Source organism: Protopterus annectens, chromosome 11.part0, assembly GCF_019279795.1.
Source record: "Protopterus annectens isolate FY-2018-M chromosome 11.part0, PAN1.0, whole genome shotgun sequence".
NCBI lineage: Eukaryota > Metazoa > Chordata > Ceratodontiformes > Protopteridae > Protopterus > Protopterus annectens.
In genome coordinates this window covers 273,190,081-273,211,375 of record NC_056745.1, presented here as the reverse complement: position 1 = coordinate 273,211,375, position 21,295 = coordinate 273,190,081, and the positions used below count along the sequence as shown (strand labels likewise).

The 21,295-nt window shown below is 40.8% G+C and overlaps 2 protein-coding genes across 2 annotated transcripts in view; one reads left to right on the top strand and one right to left on the bottom strand.

The window, feature by feature from the left end:
* Positions 1-15,692, top strand: part of LOC122814932 (PARP1 binding protein) — a 929,076-nt gene extending 913,384 nt beyond the window's left edge. Inside the window, exon 10 of the mRNA XM_044087194.1 lies at positions 15,040-15,692. Coding sequence (XP_043943129.1) covers positions 15,040-15,374 — 335 coding nt within the window. The 3' untranslated portion in view covers positions 15,375-15,692. The remainder of the gene's footprint in view (positions 1-15,039) is intronic.
* Positions 15,693-15,724: 32 nt separating this feature from the next.
* Positions 15,725-17,422, bottom strand: PMCH (pro-melanin concentrating hormone). Its single transcript, XM_044087742.1, has 3 exons — positions 17,107-17,422; positions 16,394-16,640; positions 15,725-15,822 (listed from the first exon to the last, which is right to left on the bottom strand). The coding sequence occupies exons 1-3, from the start codon at positions 17,341-17,343 to the stop codon at positions 15,773-15,775; spliced, it is 534 nt and encodes a 177-aa protein (XP_043943677.1). The 5' UTR covers positions 17,344-17,422; the 3' UTR covers positions 15,725-15,772.
* Positions 17,423-21,295: the final 3,873 nt, after the last annotated feature.

The window sequence follows — 21,295 nt, the reverse complement described above, 5'->3', positions numbered from 1 at the left end:
CAGTTGTTTGTTTCCTTCTCCAGCCCAACAATAGGGAAGTGCATTTCCAAAGTTATCGTGTCAAAATGGCTAAGAGATTGTATTACTTACATATATAATAAAAAGAGTCTTAAGTTACCTGCACCAGTGAGAGCACATTCCACCAGCTCAATGGCCACTTCAACTGTTTTCCATTCCAAGGCTTCCATGAATGAAAATGCACAGCAGCAAAGTGGGCTACTCCACATACCTTTATCACTCATTACAAATTAGATCTGGTCTCCAGGGGAAGTGTTTACTTTGGTTCTGTGGTTCTCAGGAATATCCTTCCATAGGGTCACCTGGGATCTAATGTAGCTGGAGACTCTGTCCCAAGAGTCAATAATGAAGATTGACAACATCAGATAAAGAAGTTATGTCTTACCATTAGTCCATCTGTGTTGTCGATCTTAATCTATTCTTGGCATCCCACCCTCCTTCCCCTTCCTGTTAATTCCTGGAGGAGTGAACTTTTGTCCTGTGTGCATTGTTAGGGACATGGCTTCATATTTGCTCATGGATCCTCTGGCTTTTCTACAAGTCTGCAAACCCCATCTGAATTAAATGGGAGAGAGACATTGTGGGTAGAGTATTAGCTCGAGAGATGTGTGGCTGGCATGAGCTGTATAATGGCCAGACTGCTTCCAAGGATCGGAACATACACCAAAGAGTCAAGAAAAGATGAAGACTGACAGCAAAGATGGAATGTTATGGTAAACTTCTTTTTTTTTTTAAGCTATGAAATTTTATTTTTGGACGTTTCACTAAAAGTTTTCTTCAAAAATTTTTTTTTTTAATGTACTAGTTAGGAAAGGTTCGTTTCAAAACAAGTTGACTCTCCATTGGATAGAATATTTATTGGACATAAGACGCTTACCTGTATCCTAATTATATGATAGGTAGATGGTATATATTCCACCCAATGGAGAGTCAACTTGTTTAATGGTTGCCATTGGTTTTGGTAAAAAGAGGTGTGTGGAGAAGAAGAGAAGTGATTAAAGTGAATTCTGACTATTTGTTTGGCCGTCAGTTTTACATAGTCTCCTATGGAGAACCAGCTTTATCACCACAGTCATTGGTTGTGAATCCAAGGGGGATGCCAGAGGCAGAGAAATGATTGGTTGGTTTATGTTTTAAAATATTACCAGCGGAAATATGTTTTACGATCTGAAGAAGGCTGAATAGCCGAAAGTGCTCATCAGATTTTATTTTACTAGTTTTTAGTTCATGTTTTATTTTATTAAATTGTTTATTTGAAATCTAATCGTTCATTTGGATTTTATGAAGTTTGGATTGCCGTGGTGGTACATCGAAGTTCTTTTTCTCAATTATTGACCTTCACTTGTTCTCGATACCTTCAGCGGTGGTTGGAAGTATTTGCTTCTTTGTTTAAAGAACAGAAGTTCGGTACATTTTCTATGGCTGTTGGGTTGCCCTTGTCAAGCAAAGGAGTATCACTCTTGTTGGTCTCCGAGGATAAAGTAGACTATACTTTATTGCAAAATTGACAGAGTGCCTGATTCCTGGGGAGGAACTCCATCCTTGGGTCAGTCATTTTCTAGGCATTCTCCCAGAAAAAGAAAATAGGAAGTTAGATACAGTACTTCTATTTCACAGAAGATGGACAGGGAAAATGGCTGTTTTTATACAAGGGCTTATTTAAAGCCTTTAATTCTTAAACTTCTGATTCCTCACCAAGTTTGAAAAGAAAAAGGTTTCCCTCTGATACGGATTCCCAGTCAGTAAGGTAAGAATTTTTGGGAATGTAATTCTCTAGCCCCTATGCCACAGGAAGGGGAATCTGACTGAAGAAAGATTTTTGTTGGATCTCACCTCTGGCCTTGATAAAGAACTTCTTTCTCATTCTGAGGTGCACGGTGAACTTACAGAAATCCTCTCTCATTTCTTTTCACAAAAATAGTATTTCTGTGATGCCTTTTTGGATACATTCCTCATGAGGGTTTTTCGTCCTTAGAATAAAGTAGACATTTATAAGGAGCTTTTCTGACATTCTCTGCCCAGTCTCTGACTTCAGTTGGGGAATATGTCGAAATTCTGGGTTTCAAGGACTCTGTAATTTTCATGATTTCTCTGATCAGACTTCACTTGAAAAAAATCACTCGTTCCTAAGATCTGTTTGGATTCAACACCAGCATCTACCTTCATTTCAGATTCCAGTAGAGGGCTTTGTCAGAAGGGACGATGCTTTAGTGGGTGGACCACTTAACTGTTAACTCGGGTCTCTCCTTTTTCCACTTCTGGTTCTAATTAGTCTGTAACACAGATGCTTCAGATTTTGCCTGGGGAGCTTCCAAAAATAGCTGGGGTGTTTCCATTTTGGCCCAGGCAACAGTGGATCTGAAGTAGTTAACTTAATTTTATCTGCAACCTGTGGTATTCAAATCCATATCGGATCCGAGCCGGCAACTTATTTTCTAGCATCTGCTCCGAGCTCCTCCCCCTACCCATAATACACCACCATCTCCTATCTTCCCCCAGATCTCGTTTGCCGCTCCATAGTGAGCATCGTGGTCTCCTTTGCTCTGAACTTCAGGGATTGTAAGTGTGTTTACTTCAATCTTTCTGTGTGAAAGTGGTCGTTAGTCTTCCCTCTCCCCCCTTTAGTGTATTCTGTTCATCGGTTCTAGTATAAAAAAAAGTTTTTTCTTATTAGGGTAGTCTCTAGGCCCACTTCCCTTCAGTGTATGCTCTAGTGTGTTATGCTTTCTCTTTTGGGAGTGGCTGTTAGTTTGGGCTATGGCTGATCAGCCTAAATCAGTTTTTAAAAAATGCACAGTGTGTGGCCATAAGCTCTCACCAGCTGATGGTCACACTCTGTGTGTAATCTGTTTGGGAGTGCCTCACTTATCTATACAGTGTGCAATTTGTGCTGGTTTTAACCCTAGGGCCCTCAGGGACAGGAAGGCCAAATTGGTTGCCAAGGGTCTTCTCCCTGCCTCCATGCTGGATTCTGCCACAGCCTCGGTTTCTGGCACTCCTGCCAACACCCCCCCCCCCCCCAACAGGGACTCAAACTCCTGCTCATGCTGGTGTGGGGGAGGATATAAAAAGAAAAAGAACACCAGGATAGAGAAAGACACAAGGAAGACAGAGAGGAAGAGGGATAGGCCTCGCAAGAGGTCTCCAGATAGGGAATCCTTCCCTAGCCCACCATCAAAGATTCTGAGACCAGCTTCTCCTCTGCTCCACTCACCCGAGCTGATGGAGTCTTCAGATCCGAGGCCTTCCTCACCTTTGCTTCGCAGACCAGCCAGATCTGAGTCGATCACCTCTTCGCGATCAACTCAGAGCCCATCGGACTTGGACATGGACAGGATGATGCAGAGATTCATTCAGACCCAAATACAGATGGGGGTTTTGCCAGGCCCCTCTCCCTCTGGAGGGGGGACCTCCATGCCCTTCTTCCATCCTATTTCTCCTTCCCCGATTCATGCAGCTGCTTCAGGGTTTTTGGATCTGAAACTCTTTGGAGCTGGTAGCTCGGCGCTGACTGTTCCTCCACCCTCGACTCCGGATGCTACCTTCAGTTTCTTGGATCCGGCCAGTTCAGATCTGAGGGATTCTCGGAGCCGTGGAAAGGGAGTCAGGCCCAAGAGAATGGATCCATCTTCGGCTCCTAACCGTTCCCTTGGAGCTCAGGCTACCCTTGCTTTAGCTCCGATCCCTGCTTCGGACCCAGGGAGAGCTTCTTCCTTGCTGGGAGCTAAGGAGGGTGTGCTGTCCTTCGTTGTTTGAAGTGGTGGAGTGGGTTCTCTCCCAGGGATTGAGACCTCAGCCCATTTCTTCGGATTCCACCCAGACTCCACTGGATTTGGCGATGACTCCCTTCAACCTATCTCTGGGACAGCCTGTGCCAGAGGAGCCCCAGGTTATTTCCTCACGAGTCTTCTTCAGAGAGTCCCACTGAAGAAGGCCCCTGTAAGCGCAAGTGCAAAAGGGCACTTGGACTCCCCTGAGTCCGTCATGGATTTAGATGGAGAAGGTTCCCTCAGGTCACCTCCTGAGGATGTCTCCTTTGAAGACCTCATGGAGATCCTCCACCAGAGGGGAGGTTGGTCAGCCCCAAAACCTTCTACGGATGAGTCCATGTTCCTGGAGACTTTTGACATGGGCCCATCTACTTCCTGAGTGTCCCCGCCAGCAGACCCCTTGGTGGATCTTATCACCACACTGGCATGGAAGGAGCCTGACACTGTAGAGCTGATCCCCAAATGCCCCAACAAGATTCTTTCTCCTTCTACAGACAGACAATCTTGGTCTAAAGGAGCCCCTGTTGACTCCATGGTGGTCGCAGCAGCCACCAAGAAGGAACTGGCGCAAGAGAGTTCCTAAGTCCACCCTCTGGGCAAGGAGTCCAGGTCGGTGGATAGGTTTGGGAAGCAAATTTATTCATCAGAGACCTTTTCCATCTGTGCGTTGGACTATTTGGCACATGTTATACGGCTACAGTGAGACCTTGTCTCGGAATTTGCTGAGTCTCCCCCAGAGTCTTTATCGCAGCAGGACAAACTGTTCTCTGCGAAGATGTCGACTCTGAAGTCAGTATCAAACATGTCCATGCGCCTCCTTTTCCACGCCATGGAAGGAGCAGCTAGGGCGGCTGGGGCAGGTGTAGCCATGAGGCGATACGCCTGGCTCAGGTTGTCAGTTTGTGAACCCTTTCAAGGTGTCATTTACCAATGCTCCCTATGATGGTTCCTCCCTTTTCGGGAAGACAGTACGTGACATTCTTGTCCAGAGCAAAAAAGACGGGAAGACTTTGTCTTCCATTGGGATCCGCTTATCTAGACCTCAGTGGTCCTTTTCTTGGAACCAAAGGGGGCAAAAGAAGATGTGGTTCCGGAAATCACAGTTTTCCCAGGAGTTTCAGGACAACTCATCCCCTAGAGGCAGAGGGGGACAGGATCGATGCCGATCCAGAGGTAGAGGGGGGTCCCAGGAATTTCGGGTCTAGTGAACCTTTTTCTGACAGGTCCACGCAGCAGCCCTGAGGGGTTGCCCAACTGTCCTACTCTGGAGGCAGTCTGGGGGAGATTGTCCTTGCACCCAGCGGCATGGGAGTCCATAACTGCAGATCGTTGGGTGCTACAAATAATATCCAGAGGCTACACTATCCCATTTGTTGCCCCTCCAAGTGCTACAAGATGCCTCCTGGATGTCCCACCCGCTCACAGGGAGGCCTCAGCTCTAAAGGTTTCAAAGCTGCTTCACAAATGAGCCATCGAACTGGTCCCGATCAGCCAGTCCGAACTGGTCCTTTGGTGGCTCCATTCACCGGATGTTGCAGTGGGACGCCTTTTCGTGTCATCTCCAGCCCAAGCCACAGTGACCACGGATGCCTCCCAACTTGGGTGGGGGAGAAACTGTTCGGGAAGGATGGTCCAAGGCATGTGGTACCAGATAGAGACCAAGTTGCACATAAATGTTCTGGAGATGAGGACAGTGCTTTTAGCGTTGAAAGCCTTCCACACTGTCCTTCCTCTGGGTACGATTGCAATTCAGTCAGACAACATTTCGGTTGTCTGGTAAATCAACAAGCATGGGAGAACCAGATCTTACCCTCTGTGTCGCGAGGCCATAAGAGTGTGGGAGTGGGCGATTTCCACCGGTCGGTTTCTGATTGCAACACACATCCCGGGATGCTCCAACATTTTAGCGGACAGATTGAGTCAGGCTATTCTGATGCCGTACGAGTGGTCTCTAAAACAGTCAGTAGCAGAGGAGACATTCCTTGCATGAGGATGGCCTTGCTGCGATCGCTTCGCATCTCCTTCCAACGTGAAGTGCAGTGAGTTCTTCACTCTGTTAGTCTCACCAGGGGATGCCCCCAGAGACTCTCTAGTCCATGTTTGGCCCCCTCTGGTTACTGTATGCTTACCCACTGTTACCACTCATTCTGCAGTTTCTTCAGAAAGCTTGCCGACTGGGGGTGCAAAGTGATCCTCATTGCCCCATTCTGGCCTCGTCAAGTTTGGGTCCCCTTCCTTTGGTCTCATCTTCTAGCTCTTCCGTGGATTTTGGATCCCTGCTCGGATATAATCTCTCATCCTTCGGGTGCCTACCCTCCAAGTCTGGGCAGTCTCAAGCTGACAGCTTGGCTGCTTCAGTTCCCTTGATTGCCAGGACTCCCGGTATTTCATCCCCTGTTAAATCTATACTAGTGGCTTCTCTTAGAGATTCCACTAGGAAAGTTTATCACAGTAAATGGAGACATTTCTCTATGTGGGCCTCTCAGAGAAACCTGGATCCTTTTACAGCCCCTGTTCCAGCGGTGTTGGATTTCTTGTCTAGTATTTTTCAGCAAGGAGCTAGTTCCTTCACGGTGAAAGTACAGCTGGCAGCCATTTCTAGTTTTCATGTTGGTGAAAATAAGATTGCCCTGACCTCTTCTAGGCTGTGTAAAGCCTTTCTAAAAGGCACTTTTCTTTTGCGTCCTCCTATCAAAGATTCGGTTCCTCCTTGGACCTCACTTTGGTTCTCCAGTCATTAGTAACTCCTCCTTTTGAACCTGCAGCATCAGTGGATTTAAAGTTTTTATCTTGGAAGACAGCCTTCTTAGTGGCTATTACGTCACCTACGAGGGTCTCTGAGCTTCAGGCTTTGTCTGCTGTGCCTCTTTATTTGGTCTTCCATAAAGACAAGGTCTCTCTCTCTATAAATCCTTCTTTTCTACCAAAAGTGGCATCTCAATCAAACATAAACCAAACAATTAATTTATCTGTTTTCTTTCCAAATTTTCAGAACAAGGGTGAATATAAACTTCATTTGTTAGATGTTCATAGACAACTTAATTTTTATCTTCATAGAACACAACCCTTCCATAAGTTTGATCAGTTATTCGTCTTATTTTCTAAACCTTGTTTGGGAAAGGCCATTTCCAAGGTTTCTTTAGCCAGATGGATCACTCTTTGCATTTTACATATTTATAAAGCCAAGGGTTTATCTCCTTCTGGTCTGGTTAAAGCTAACTCTACCAGGTCCATTGCGACTTCCTCTGCTTTTTGGTCTAAGGTTCCTTTGGACGACATTTGTGCCGCAGCAACTTGGGCAAATTCACATACTTTCATCTCTCATTACAAATTAGATATGATTTCCAGAGGGAGAGCATCCTTTGGCTCTGCGGTCCTCAGAATATCCTTCCATGAGGGCCTCCCAGGATTTTTGAGTAGCCGGGGACTCTGTCCCACAGGTTTCAGATAAAATAACTACTTCAGATAAAGAAGTTATGTACTCACCATAACGTTCCATCTGAGTAGTTCTACTTCATTTTTCTGCAACCTTCCCACCCTCCGTCCCCCTGACCTTTTCATGTGGATAATCATGTCAGGTTTATTTAGTTTGAGTTGCTAAAATGTATGGTTGCAGCAAACTCGATCTGAGGGAAGATAGGAGATGGTGGTGTATTATGGGTAGGAACTCAGAGCAGATGCTAGAAAATAAGTTGCCAGCTCGTGTCCAATATGGATCCGAATACCCCAGGTTGCAGAAAAATGAAGTGTAACTACTCAGATGGAACATTATGGTGAGTACATAACTTCTTTTTCTCTCTTGAAAATGGTCAGGGGCAATTACCACAGGGCTCCTCAGACTGGACTTACACAAGACAGGGATTGCTTGATGTCCTCAAGCCTGATACTCTTTCAATTGACTGCCTAGATGATACAGTTTTAATACCTTTTAGGCACCTCTTTCTGAAGTCATGCAACTGGTATTAAAGGAGGCTAAGAAGTATGGCTAAGAGGAATAAATGTTCTAGTCAGTGCCAAACTATGAACCAGCAACCCTTTAAAACCCATATGCCTCTGTTTTTTTTAATATTTGGTGAGCTATAATCTGGTCTTATCTTTATTATTTCAAGATTCACTTCTTGGCCTTCTCTGCTTATCTTCTCTTAAATCTATTCTTTCTACTCAGCCCAAAGTCAGTTTTTGGGATTCTTCATATCTGTCCACTTAGATGACAGAGGTGTGGATCCTTCTTTGGATATCAATTTTGTTCTAAAGAAACTTGCACTTTTTCTGTTTGAACTATAGCTCATCAGGCTGAATTGAAGTCCTTAACTTTGAAAATGGTGCTACTCATTGCTCTGACCTCAGACAGAAGAGTACCCATGTTACAAGCTCTTATGAGTCAACCTTATCTCACTTTTGTGAGGATAGGGTGAATTTGAGAACAAGTTCTCTATGCTTAAAGTGGTTTTAGAGTTTATACTGTGTCTAGTTATTCAGCTCTGCATCTTTTTTCCTGATCAAAAAATAAGCGAGAAAAGATTTAACATCCTCAGGATGTCCTCAGGCAACTTGGATACTACCTTGACAGGACTAAAACCTTCAGAACCTTTGATCAACTGTTTATTTCCTATGAAGGCAAGAAAGGAGACAGTCTGTGCAAAAACAGACAACTTCCAAATGTTTATTTTAATTTGTTTTCAAATGTAGACCACTGATCAGTTCTGACCAGTTTCATTTCTCCCTGTTCCCATGCACGGAGTCCATGCTCCCAATAGCATGGTTGTCTGATGCTATATTGTCTCTTGTTTTCCCATAACACCTCACTTCCTGGCAAGGTCAAGGCTCATTCTTCCTGGAATTTGGCATCTTCTATGCATTTTTGGAAAGAAGGTGGACTTGAAGTATTTTAGAATGAGCAACTTGGTCCTCTGTGCATACTTTTACAAAACCATTATAAATTAGATTCCTTTTCCATGTACAGAGAGATTTTTACTATGAATATTCGACAGGGACTCCTAGGTTCTGATCCTTCTTTCTCCACCCACTCATTAGCTCTGAAAATCTACCCAGTTTAGGCAACTGCAAAAGTGGTTTGATGAACATAGTACAGTTGTGCAAATAAACTTTACATAACTGTAGATGTTCATATAGATCACTGTTGCAGGAAGAACATCCTCCCTCCATCCCCATTTTTTTGTTTTATGAGTTTTGCCAGGATGTGCGTATATTTACTTTTTTCCCTACAATATACCTACTATTCAGTGCTCTTGCCTTCCTTACTTTGAGGCAAGAAAGCACTGAAGGTTTGTTACCCTAACTGCTGATTTCATATGGTTTTCCTTGAACCCTTAGAGTAAATGGAAGATGTGCTGAAACTTTGGATGCTGATTGGTCGTCATACCTTAAGTAGGATATAACCCATACAGCTTAGGCTACTGCTACAGTGATCTATTCAAACATCTACTGTATCTGTCCTTTATGTGGTGGCTGCTTTATATGCTCTAGTGTGAGACTGCAGCATGGCAGCTGTAAGATGTGCATATAACATGCAAGATTATAAGTAGATCTCCAATCATAACTAGCACATGTTTGAAACAGAAATGTCAAGACCTCGAGAGTGGAGTGAAATGACATTTGAGTGCTGAGTTTTTATATTCGTGGAGATCATAATGCTCAATAGTGGATGGAGCTTTATCTTGCTGTATGTACTTTGTTTAACTTAATTGTAGGAGTGCAGAGTATTTTACAGCTTTGAAAACCACAATACAGTTGGTGTTGCCACACAGAGTGGGCATAAGCAGAGTCCCTTTGAGAAATTAAGTGCTTTAAAAAAGGAGTTCTCTCTGCCAAACATTTTTGTTCAGAAGGGTGGCAGAGTGAAGACTCTAACATAATTTAAAGCCATCTTAGCTTCAGCTGCTTTCAGTTGGTGGCAGGTCCCAGCTGTTATTCTCCCATGCAAATATAGTGCTTCACAACAGTTAGTGATGCTTAATAACTTTTGAGGCACCTTTTATGACGTCAGAATGGTGCTTAATAGGCCTACCTTTTTTCCTGTTTTGGAGTGTAATCCTAGTGCTCCCTGCTCTACAAAACAGGTATACATCACCAACTTGAGAGATATGCATAACAAGTTGCCATTTTCTCAATTTCAGAGCATAACAAGCACACTACATGTACTGCAGATCAGTATAAGAACCTGTTGGCCTATATTCTGCTACAGCAGAAGTTACTTCAACAACTTTATTTAGAAATGTATCTGCTCATGATATCTCAGAAGCAGCATGGATTAAGTTCCACAGCTTCACCAAATGCTACAAGTTAGAGAGAAGACAGGATTTGACACAGCTGTGCTAAAAGTGATCTTGTAACTCTTCACTTCTCAGGATTACCAGATACTGCTTTGGATTCTGCCCATATAGAAAGAACTACTGTTAAAGTGATCCTCCCTGAACAAGATAGTGCAACTGTGTAAAATATAGATGGTTATGATTGGATCTCTGATGTCAAGAAATTCATCTGGAGAGGTAAATTTGTATCTACTTTTAAGAGCATGTAGCTAGTTATGATGATAGAAACCCAACCATAAGACTTTATAGTATGTGCAACTTTACTTCCGTATATTACCAGTTACAGAGAGAAAAAAAGTGGAGTGCTAATTGTTTTACAGCTTTGAAAGCTTTAAACCCCTTTTTCATCCTCAGCAGATGACTGTCATGTCACCTCACCAGCCCTGTTATCCCTGCTCACAAGTCCTGTTGCAGCAGATTCGTGGTGTCCTCTGTGCTGGGATGATCTACCTGCTGGGAGAGTGCCTACTCTGAGGAGAACCCCAGACTTACCCATACAGTCTAACTGGGTTAGATGCATGCTGGGTAACTGAATGGGAGATGCTGTTAGAGAGGCAGTCATCCTCCTTTGTGTGGGGAATTTTCCGTGGCGTAAATGCAGGGCCCCTCATGCTGACTTCAAAAAGTAGATGGCAAGGTAGTGGGAGGGATATGCTGAGCATGTGTCTAGCCATAGGTCAGACACTCCTCGGTGCCCTTTGCCTCCCAAGACTGGCAACAATTCCTTCCTGGCCTTCACTAGGGCTCATTGGGTGGGACTCATCAAGCCACCTCCCAGGATAGGTATGCCCATCATGCCTGTCATTTCATCAGTCACCTAAGTTGCTAATCAAACTTTTTTTGTATTATGTGGAAATTTAGCTGGTTCAGTTTGAGATACAGAGATAGTAAAAAAATAAATTTTGGGAGCACAATGTTTTATGGCATTAAGAGCAGTAACGTGTTTAATGGGGCCTCACAGACGGTAGCCAAAATTGAAGTACATCTTTTATCTACCAGCTTTTAAAGCTGCTTTAAACTTCCCATTCTGTTCTGTGTTGGTTGCTGTTTATGCTCTGGCATGAGACTAAGCTTAGCAGCACTGAAGATTACTTTGCAAAATTTTGTTAAACAACTTTCTTGCATCAGAAAAGTTCTTGCATTTTTTCACAGTCTTGGAGAATAATTGCAGTGCTCCATGTACTGCACATATAATAGCTGTTTGAGGAGGGATCACTATAACAGTAAAGCCTCTCTTCTTCCTTCCCCATTTATGGCATCTGCATCTTTATATATAGTAATACAGTTTGATTTTTATGATATGTATGAAAACTTACTGGGCTTCTTTAACATTATAGTTTGTTTTTCATTATCTTCGCAATGGATTTTTTTTCTACCAGAAGCACATTTTCCCTGCAGGGCTTTTAGGTTTGGAGAACTGACAAGAGCGTCTGTCATGCTGGAATCCTGCAAGTGTTTCATGCCCACCTACATTATAGCTTCACAGTCACAAGAAAAGGATTAACCTTCACAAAGAAAAGAAACCGCTTATGGACTAGCCTTACCAGTGAAGATCAGAATGTAAGTAAATCCAAATGTAATGGCTTTCTGCAAGTATCTTAACCCAACTGTATTGTCATGAGGCAGTGAACCTCCCACTGACAATATTGCTGCAAAAGACCACTCTTTCAGAGAAATTGCCTTGTGTGGACTTCTGTACTGCAGCCACATAGATACTGTTTCATACTTTTCCAAGCAATTGCGTGGAATGTTATGCCAGGAGTCCAGTCTCTTAGTACTTCAATGAGTCAGCTCTTGCTCTTTGCCTTTCCTCCTATTCCTGCTTGCTAAGGAGTTTTAATCATATTCTTCCCAGTATTTACCACTGCAGTAGGTCTCTGATGTCAGATGTGACAGGCATTTCACGTCATATCAGGTGATAAACCAGGAGGCTCTTTGCAGTGCATGCTTATTACTTTTTTACCTTTCCCCCATGTTTAAATGGTTTTGTTATCCTGCAGTTATGGAGTAATTTTCCTTTAGGCTTGGCGAGCTTGTATGTATTTTTTATATTCATTTATGTTTTGTTTCTGTCTTGCTGGTTGTGCTCATGGTGTGGATTGCGTTTAGCTGAGTAGTACAGGGTCTGAGCCCTGTGGATCTAATATTACTCAATTCAATGAAACCTACCTATGCATAAATCACAGAAGAAATAAACAATTCATATAAGAGAAAATACAAATGAAATGCTTTTCAATACAACCAAACTACTTATTAATGCTACTATGAAGAATGAAAAAATAAAGATGCAGTAATGTCCAGGCTGAGTGACCTTAGCGTTAAGTAGTAGTGTGGACAAAATTGCAATGTCCTTTTTGCTCAATTCACTGCTCAGACAAGTATATATTAGGTGAGGTGTGTTTTGACATGCCCAAGAAGACCAGAGTGTGTGCACTCAGCCGGGTGTGTAGCAGCATGGTGCACACTGGATGAATGGGTATAGTATAAAGCAACAAAATGAAAGAAAATTCAGAAATGTACTGAGATGGGAATATCAGACGAGGAAATTGTAACAGTTTTGCATCATAGAAGGTAGTCTCAGAGATCAGCAGTTATAGTGTACGTATCTCAAATTCACTCATCTGTTCACTCAGTCCCACAATTCTGCTCACTTCTTTTATACCTTTGACATCTGCAGCTACCAGTCCATGTTTGAGGTCTGATTTCGCTTCATGTACACTGTCCAGATTTGTATGTGTGCAGTGCAGTATGTTTCCATGTCATGTGCATGCTTTTTTAAATCTGGGTTTTCCTGTGAGCTATGGAAATAGCTTCATCTCCAAACTGTTACTGGGAAGAGCATTCCCTTATTTTACGGTATTATGGACCCAAGTTTCTGCCATCACTGTTGCTGGAATTTATACTGAATCATGCTATTTCCTGCTCTACTAATTCATGGGGGAGGCTCTTCTCTTAAATGGATGCTTGCAAGCAATGACACCATTGTAGTTTAGCATGTCTGCTGTTTCCAATGAACAATATGGAGCAGGACAAATAATGAAATAATTCTTTGGAGTTGGAAGATTTTGCAAGAGAAAGATTAGTATTTCATAGGAAGTTACTGGGCTATTGGCCCTGAGGCCCTTACAAGCCTAGCCAAGAATTTAGCCCATGTTACAACAAGTCAGCACCTGATGCCGCTGTTTGGATATGACTGAGCCATGTTTCACAAAAATAAGAGGAGGGGTACTTGTATATTATGTGCATCTCGGTGTAGGACATGTAGCCATCTGGTTAGTGATACCTCACTTACCACTAGGCATTAACACCAAGATACTGACTCCATGGCCTGGGTCAACTTTGTCAAGACTGCCCCTCAAGAACTCATTTGTTAATTTATCACATTTACAAAATATTCTATGCGAGTTTCTGAACTGGGTAGCTTATTACTGCTTTTTTTTTTTTGTTCTTCGCTTTGCTCTTTTCCTTGTACTGCATAATTGTATGCAATTGCCTGGAGCATGTTATGATTTGCATACCGAATCTAATTTTAGCAGGCTAAAATAATTGTATAGAAATATTTATAATAAAACTTCAACTTGAAAGTATGCTGCATCCTTTAAGTTAACCTGTGGTCTTTTATCTTCTGGTGGTCATTTATCATAAGTTTTTTGTTGGATTACCATGTGTTCTTTTGCAATATAAACCAAACAAGCTCTAGCTAATCAGGAATGAAAATGGAGTAACCCAGTGTACCTTTAATGAGAACCAGTAAATATAATTGAGTAGGCTGGCTTTTTATTAAAACTTAAATATATATCATTGTAGACTTTGCATTAATTCGAATTGTCAAGACATAGTTTGCATTGTAGTAGTTTGTTGGTGTAGTACAGTAGTATATGAAGCACTGATGTTTAAAGCTTTAATAAAAGCTAGATAGTGACTAAGCCCCTATTTATTATTTAGGTGTGGCCTCTTGTACATACCTCGTCTTTTTTTTTTTCTTAGACATCTGTTTGATCATGGGCAGAAAAGTAGTAGTCAATAGGGGAACTACCTGCCTGTCAACAGCAGCCTTTGCATATTAACTGGAGAGCATGAGCATTCCCACTGGGAACTATATGAGCATATTTACCGGGTGGCTTGATATTCTGGTTGCAACTCTTGTTAACAGAAGTATACTAAAATAGTATTACAGTAGTTGTCCCATTTAACTATTCTGACTAGGAAGCTAAAAGTCAAAAAAGACAGGCTGTATACCGGCACATAAGCAAAACAGTGCAAATTTTATATTAAAAGTCACATGAGTATGGGTCTTGAAAGGTGTACTGTATGTTTACAGGTAACAAAACACTCACTGAAGGCAAGTTCTTGAGGTGAGGTAAACATGTCAGAAACTGAATCTTTTAACTAGAAAACAGCATCAGTATTGGAGAGCAATAAAATAGGAAATTGGGAAATTATGGGCAGATGTAGAGTATTCTATCACCAAGATATAGATGCTAGAAAAAGATAGGGTGACTGGTATTTATGTCATAGAAACAAATGATGCTAGAAGATGGATGAGGAAAAAGGTATTGTTTTGGGACACTAGTCTACAAAGGTTCCTCGAATGTGGTCATGGGATAATGCAAAATGATGACATGGCCGAAGCTTTGTGTTCAATTAGACATTGGCATTTCCACTCTTTTTAGTATAAATATTGAGAGCATTTTTATTCTGTTACAGGAATAATTAAGACCATGTTTTCATTGATACTGCATTTCGTAGTAACACAGAAGTTGTAGTATGCACCTATTACAGAAATGTAGCCTGAAAACATTTTTGATTTTGTTTTATTCATGAGGAGGTTTAAAACATTTCCTCAAAGGGTAGTAGATGCTAAAATTTCATTTGAAATGTGTGTTTCCTCTTTAAATTCTGTTTCTTTTACCATGTAGAAATTCTGGATCCAAGTGTAAGACAGCCCATACTTGGAACCTATTTTGGAAATGTTCAGCAAAAAGGAAATGCAAATAAGGGCTCAGGGGGAGAGAGTAGTATGCCAGAAACTAAATGTCTAAAGAGGAAACAGGTGGAGTTGAACACAGACAATGCTATCTGCGGTAATGAAAATGAACCACCTCAAAAGAAAGTTATTGCAGGATCTAAGACATCAAAACGACCCCAGAACAAGTTGGACAGCCGACCAGCATCAGGGAAAAGCAGCAAAGCTACAGCCAAGAACAAACTGATTGCTGGCCAGGCAAAGTTAACTAACTTCTTTAGAGTCTAATAACTGTGATTAGATTTCAGCTTCTACAAACTATTAGTGTACATATATATATATTTTTTAACTTTGTTGTGTGTATGTAAGTGTTTAACAGAAGTCCTGCTTCACTGTTGCATTTAACATATTTTATTTGTATATTACAGCATCAGTAATGCAATATTTTACAGGCTAAGATGCAGAAGTAAATTTATTTTATTATTGTTTGTAAGATTGTTCTGTAACTTGCACTCAGTATAATTTTAGCATTTTGTACAACTTTAGAATATAGATCATTAAATTAAGAAATAGACTATTAAATAAAACCAGGAACACTTGAATCTTCAGCAGGTTCAATTTTTCTTCACATGCTGACAAATTACATTTAGTCCTAAAAGAAGGCTGAAGACCTTGTAATTCTCTTGTCACACTTGCCAGCAGGGTCGGTAAACTCTTCCCAGCATACATCTGAGTGCTGTGGAAAATTAAAACAAAACTGCATGAGAGTACCCTTTTTGTTGCTAAGAAATAAGGTTTAAATTGTTTCATGACTGATTACACACACTTTCTGCATTCATTCATTGAATGTGAATACCTAGAATGTATTGTATAGCAAACCTAATAGGAAACATATTAGTTTTGTATATAGACCTCCATTATAACAACTATACAAGTGATGCAACTTTTTGTTGGCATAAATATAAAACTGAGTATGGTGCTCTAAAGCATCTGTGTATTTATGACTTTTTTGCTCCTTTTAATGATCAAAAAGCTTTAGAGCCAACTTTTTGTGAAGAAATATAAAACTCTTAAATTGAAATAGAGGTAAAAGAAATGCAATTTACTTTAAAAAGCACAATGAAATCACATGAAATGCTTTCTTCAATTACGCACATGCTCTTGCAAAGCTAAGAATGAGGTTTCACACCAAGAGACATTGACAACTCTAGCATATTTTGTTTCCTGGAAGCAAAATTTCACTTGTAACATGCTTATTGGTTTTGTGTTATGGTACCTTTATTTCAGTATTAAAGTTGTTTACTTACTGTCAAAATCTCTCCTTCCGACAGGGAATTTGGCCAGGGTCTCTTCATCTCCTGTTTCTCTTCGTTCTTGAGTGATCTCATTTGTATTTTTTGAATGAAGTGGACTGGTCATGGGTTCCTTTAGTGCCAAATAAGGCAGCTTTATGGAAGATATATCCATTAATAGGGCAGGTCTCATCAATTTTTGCATCCTGCTGGAACTGCTGTAACCTTGCAGATTTGCAGACTCCATTTTTGGACCTAAATCCTAATGAAAGAATTTGTGATGATTCTTAAAATACTGCCTTAGTGCAAGACTCTGAGAATGTTTTAATTTTCTTTTCAAATACTATATTGTATGTATTCAAAAGTAACAAAAGTTACTACCCTCAGATGGGAAGGAAATAAGTCATCAGAAAGTCTTCATTATGCATGCATCTTAATAATGTTGTTGGAAAGAATTAATTGTACTTGCATCTTTAGAGAAAGTAAATTGAAAGGTGTTCTGTACTTTTTAATTACCTGTAATGTAACCAATTTCTGCAGAGACTTATTTCTGAATCAATGAGAATAAGCAGACTTACTCCACATTGTTATACATACGATTAGCACTTTTTTAACTTCAGGTTTGTAAACTACTCTGTTTTACTACCCAGTAAAATAGGTTTATATATTTACATTGTGTACGTCATTAACCTGATAACATTTACAGTTAAGTCGAAAACATAACTTACTCTGAAAATGTAATGCTTTTGATTTCCGTCTTCTCCATTCAGAAGAGGAGATTCTTGAAATTGGTATGGTTTTGTTGGTGTCCTCTCGGGTTCTTCATCACCAAGTGCTTTCTCTGGACTGAACATATCCTGTTCATTATTGTCATCTGTCTTTCTCATAGAACTTACAACAGAAACTGTAAAACTGTCAGAAAGCAGCATCAATGTTAAAATTGCTATAAACGTAGATATACTCATTCTGGTTTCTTGTAGTGCAACGTTTGTTTTGAAGCGTCCGTATCTTCTTACAGGTTTGTGAATATAGCTGCCCCATTTATATGTGACAAAAAATGGAAAAAAATGCTAATGAGTCCACTTCAGTGGCTTAATGTCCTCCTATGAAGATGAGTCATGAATGAAAAGAGATGAGCCCTTGTTTAACATTTGATACTGCTCTGAGACTGAGCTGCAGTGGTTAAAGGCTATCAGAAGTCTTAATCATCGGAAAGTGTGAATGAAGGGAAACACCATGGTGCCATGAAAGATGAAGGGGAGCACAGTGTGGGGTCGAGACTGATGGGAGCTGTAAAAGATTAATTTCTTTCATGATTGTAATTTTAAGGCTGATGGTGTAGGTGCTTAAACATTTTTTAATTAAATATAATCAGAAATAGAAGTTAATCATTGTGTTGGAAAGGAACAGGAAAGAGATTCATTTCCTAATGGAAATTATATTTATTTACTCTTGGTGTAGTGCTTTCTGACATTGTTCACAGTAAAAGGGAATTATCCTTTTCCAGAAAGATGAGAGCATTGAGTAATCTGACTACTTTTAAATGCTAAAACATGTACTCTAAAGGGTGTCAGTGGTCACTTCATTACAAATGCTGTTTTAACGATATAAAAAAAAATCCTGTCTGCCCAATGGCACAGGCAAGGTATCCATATGTGTCACTGGCAAATTTAGTTTAGTAATGGACTTGGCCTGTTCATAGGGCTAGTGAGGGTGGTAAGATGCAGTGGTCAGTCAGCTCTCCTATCCCTGGGAGGGTGGTGGTGTTTATCCAGTCAGGATAAAACAGACAAGCGGCTGTGGGTTCAGTTCAAGCAGCATTATTACAAACAAACATATCAGGAATGAGGCTTTGAAACTTAAACTTATAAACAGACTGAATACCACACTCATACATGTTAACATTCTGGCTGTTCTCTCAAAATCGCACTGCTGCCTCAACATGTTCACTACTGATTTGCACATGCTTACACGTGGAAATTCTTCTTAAAGGTACATACACATGCTCTGTCCTACAGCCGCACTCTGAGAAATGGATCATATACTAAATGACAATATTCAATGACATGCAATTTACAGAAATTATCTTTTGACATGCACTTATACAGAACTAATTCTTTCACACACAATCATACAAAATTAGACGCATGTTAAACCATCATGTCCAGGTTGCTGTGTATTTTACATTAGGTCTAGAACTATGACCTGATTGTGTAACATAAAAGTCAGAATTGTATCTAGCAAAAGGGATGGTCTTCAAGGAATGTTCAACTTTGGGGACAACTGGCACATCATCAGGAATTGAAATGGATGGTTCTTCGTTATGAACATTGTCAGGTTTGCTCTGAGATCTAGTCTGTATCACAGGTATGATGCTGTGATATCATTTCTGATACAGGAAGATTTTGTGTGCAGTTTCTCCTGTATTCTATACCATCAGATTTCACTAAGTAGGCTCTCGGCTTGGCACATAAACCTCTCACTTGACTAATTCGATCAAAGCTTTTGCCGTTTGTATCCTCAGAGTCTCGCCTCCTTTTAACAGATGAAGAAATCTGCTTGTTTTATCATAGCTGGACTTGTGAGAAGAACGCTTCTTAAAAGGTTGGGCTTTGATTGCTCTGTTAGCATTAGGAACCACAAACTAGAACTGATAGGCAAGGTTGTTCTTGTTTGCCTAGATAGAAGTCTCTTAGCCGGCAGGCCCAGTAGGTTGTCACAGGATATATTTCTGAGATTAAGCAAATTCAAGAAGATATTGGTTATGTCACACTTTGACCTCTCTAGTAATTGCTTTGCACTCTGTACTGCATGTTCAGCAAGGCCATTTGACTTGTGGGTAATTCAGGACTACTAATAACATGGATAAAGTCCTACTGTTTTGCAAATCTCTGCAACAGTTAACTGGTGAACTGAGAACCGTTGTCAGAAATAACTGTGTGGACTACCATGGACTGAGAAATGACATTTCATCTTAGTAATAGCACTGGACGTTAGGTTAGTTTGAATAAGAGTCTACCAACACTAAGTAATGCTGATTGTTGCACTCAAATATGTCAGTGGCTACTGTTGACCAAAGTAGTTCAGTAATTTGGCTTAGCTGAAGTGGCTCTTTGCAAATGCGGCTTAGTACTGTTGCACCCTGAACAAGAAGAAAGCACTTTATCAATGTCTTTCAATACAGAAGGCCAAAATACTAGCCCTCTTGCCCTTCTTTTGGTAGAATCGGAACCTGGGTGGCCACAATGCAAAATCTGAATGTATTCGCATTGTAAGGAAGTAGGAACAATACATTTTGGAGCTTTGAAAATGATACCATCTTCCATTAGCATCTCATCTCTGTATGGAAAATAAGGTTGTACTTCTGGCGGTACAAAAGATTGCTTTGACAGCCATCCTACATTGATAAAGTGGTTGAGCTTTTGCAAAGTTGGATCGGTCTTTGTATGATCTCTCAGCTCATCAAGTCTCGTGGTTTAAAAATTATGCACTTCCATGACATCAAAGTCAAAATTCTCTGCATCAGGCTGTTCTGTGGTATTTCTGGGCGATCTGGATAAGCTATTAGCCAGATAATGAAGTCTACCCTTTGTATAGACCATTTTAAATTATACTTTTACAATTTGAGCATCATTCTTTGTAGTCTTGCATTGACTTCTTTAAAATAGTGACTAGAGGTTGATGGTCAGTTTCTATCTGGATAGCTTGGCCATTAACTTTCTTGGGTGGCATAAGCCAGAGAACCTTGTTGGCTAGGCTTACTTAGGCCCTTGGGCCAATAGCCTTGTACCTACTTATGAATATAAAAATGGAACTTTGAACATGCGAACACAATTGCCAAATGTTCCTTCTCAATTTGAGCATCTCAGTTTGTGTAAAAGATCTAGATTCATAGGCAACAGGTCTGCACTCTTGAGCTCCAGGACCGAACTTTGAAGCATCACAGGAAAGAGCTACTGTTTTGTGGACATCATAGTACCTTAATGTGGGGAGGTTGTCAATTTGCTGTTTGAGGTTATCAAATGTCTCTGGTGCTCTAACCATGACCAGGCAACATTTTTGCTTGTCAGATTTCTTAAAGACAATGATAACCCACTAAGTCGGGGATAAATTTGCCCGTATAGTTAACCATACCAAGAAAATGTTGTAGAGCTTAGACATTGGAGCTGGCATCTCAAAAATGGCTGCTTGTTTAGAAGGGTCTGGTCTTAGGCCTGTACTGGTAAATAAATGACCTACATAAGTAACTTCTGGTAGTCTGAATTTACATTTCGGAGGACTGAGCTTTAAATTCACTTCATGCATTCTGTCCAGAACTTTCCTGAGGTTTCTGTCATGCTCTTCTTCACCATTGCCTCCAGCCAATAAATCATAAACTATTATTGCACACGGGTAGCCTGAGAAAATTTGCTCCATTGCATGCTGAAATATTTCACTGGCAGAAGTTATTCCAAAATGCATCCTGAAGAATCTGTATCTACCAAATGGGGTACTGAATGTAGTCAGTAGTGAAGATTTGTGATCAAGCATTACTTGCCAAAATGTATTCTTTGCATCTAAGACAGAAAAAACAGAAGCATTTGGCATGAGGGTGGCAATCTCCTCAACTGTACACGTAGGTTGATGAGGTATTTGTAATGCCTTATTCAAGTCTCTTGGGTCAGTGCATATTCTGATTTCATCTGAATTTTTTTTTATGAGCAGCAACCATGGAAGGCACCCACTCAGTTGGTTCTGGACAAATCACACCTTGTTACACCATTTTGTCTAACTGGACCTTGACTTTGTCCTGCATAGCTATTGGAACTCTCCTTGCTGGTCTGACCTCTGGACTGATCTCTGGGTCTACTTTCATGGAGTACACAATTGGAAGTTTGCCTATTTTGTCAAAAACAGCATACTCTGAGAAATTAGCGT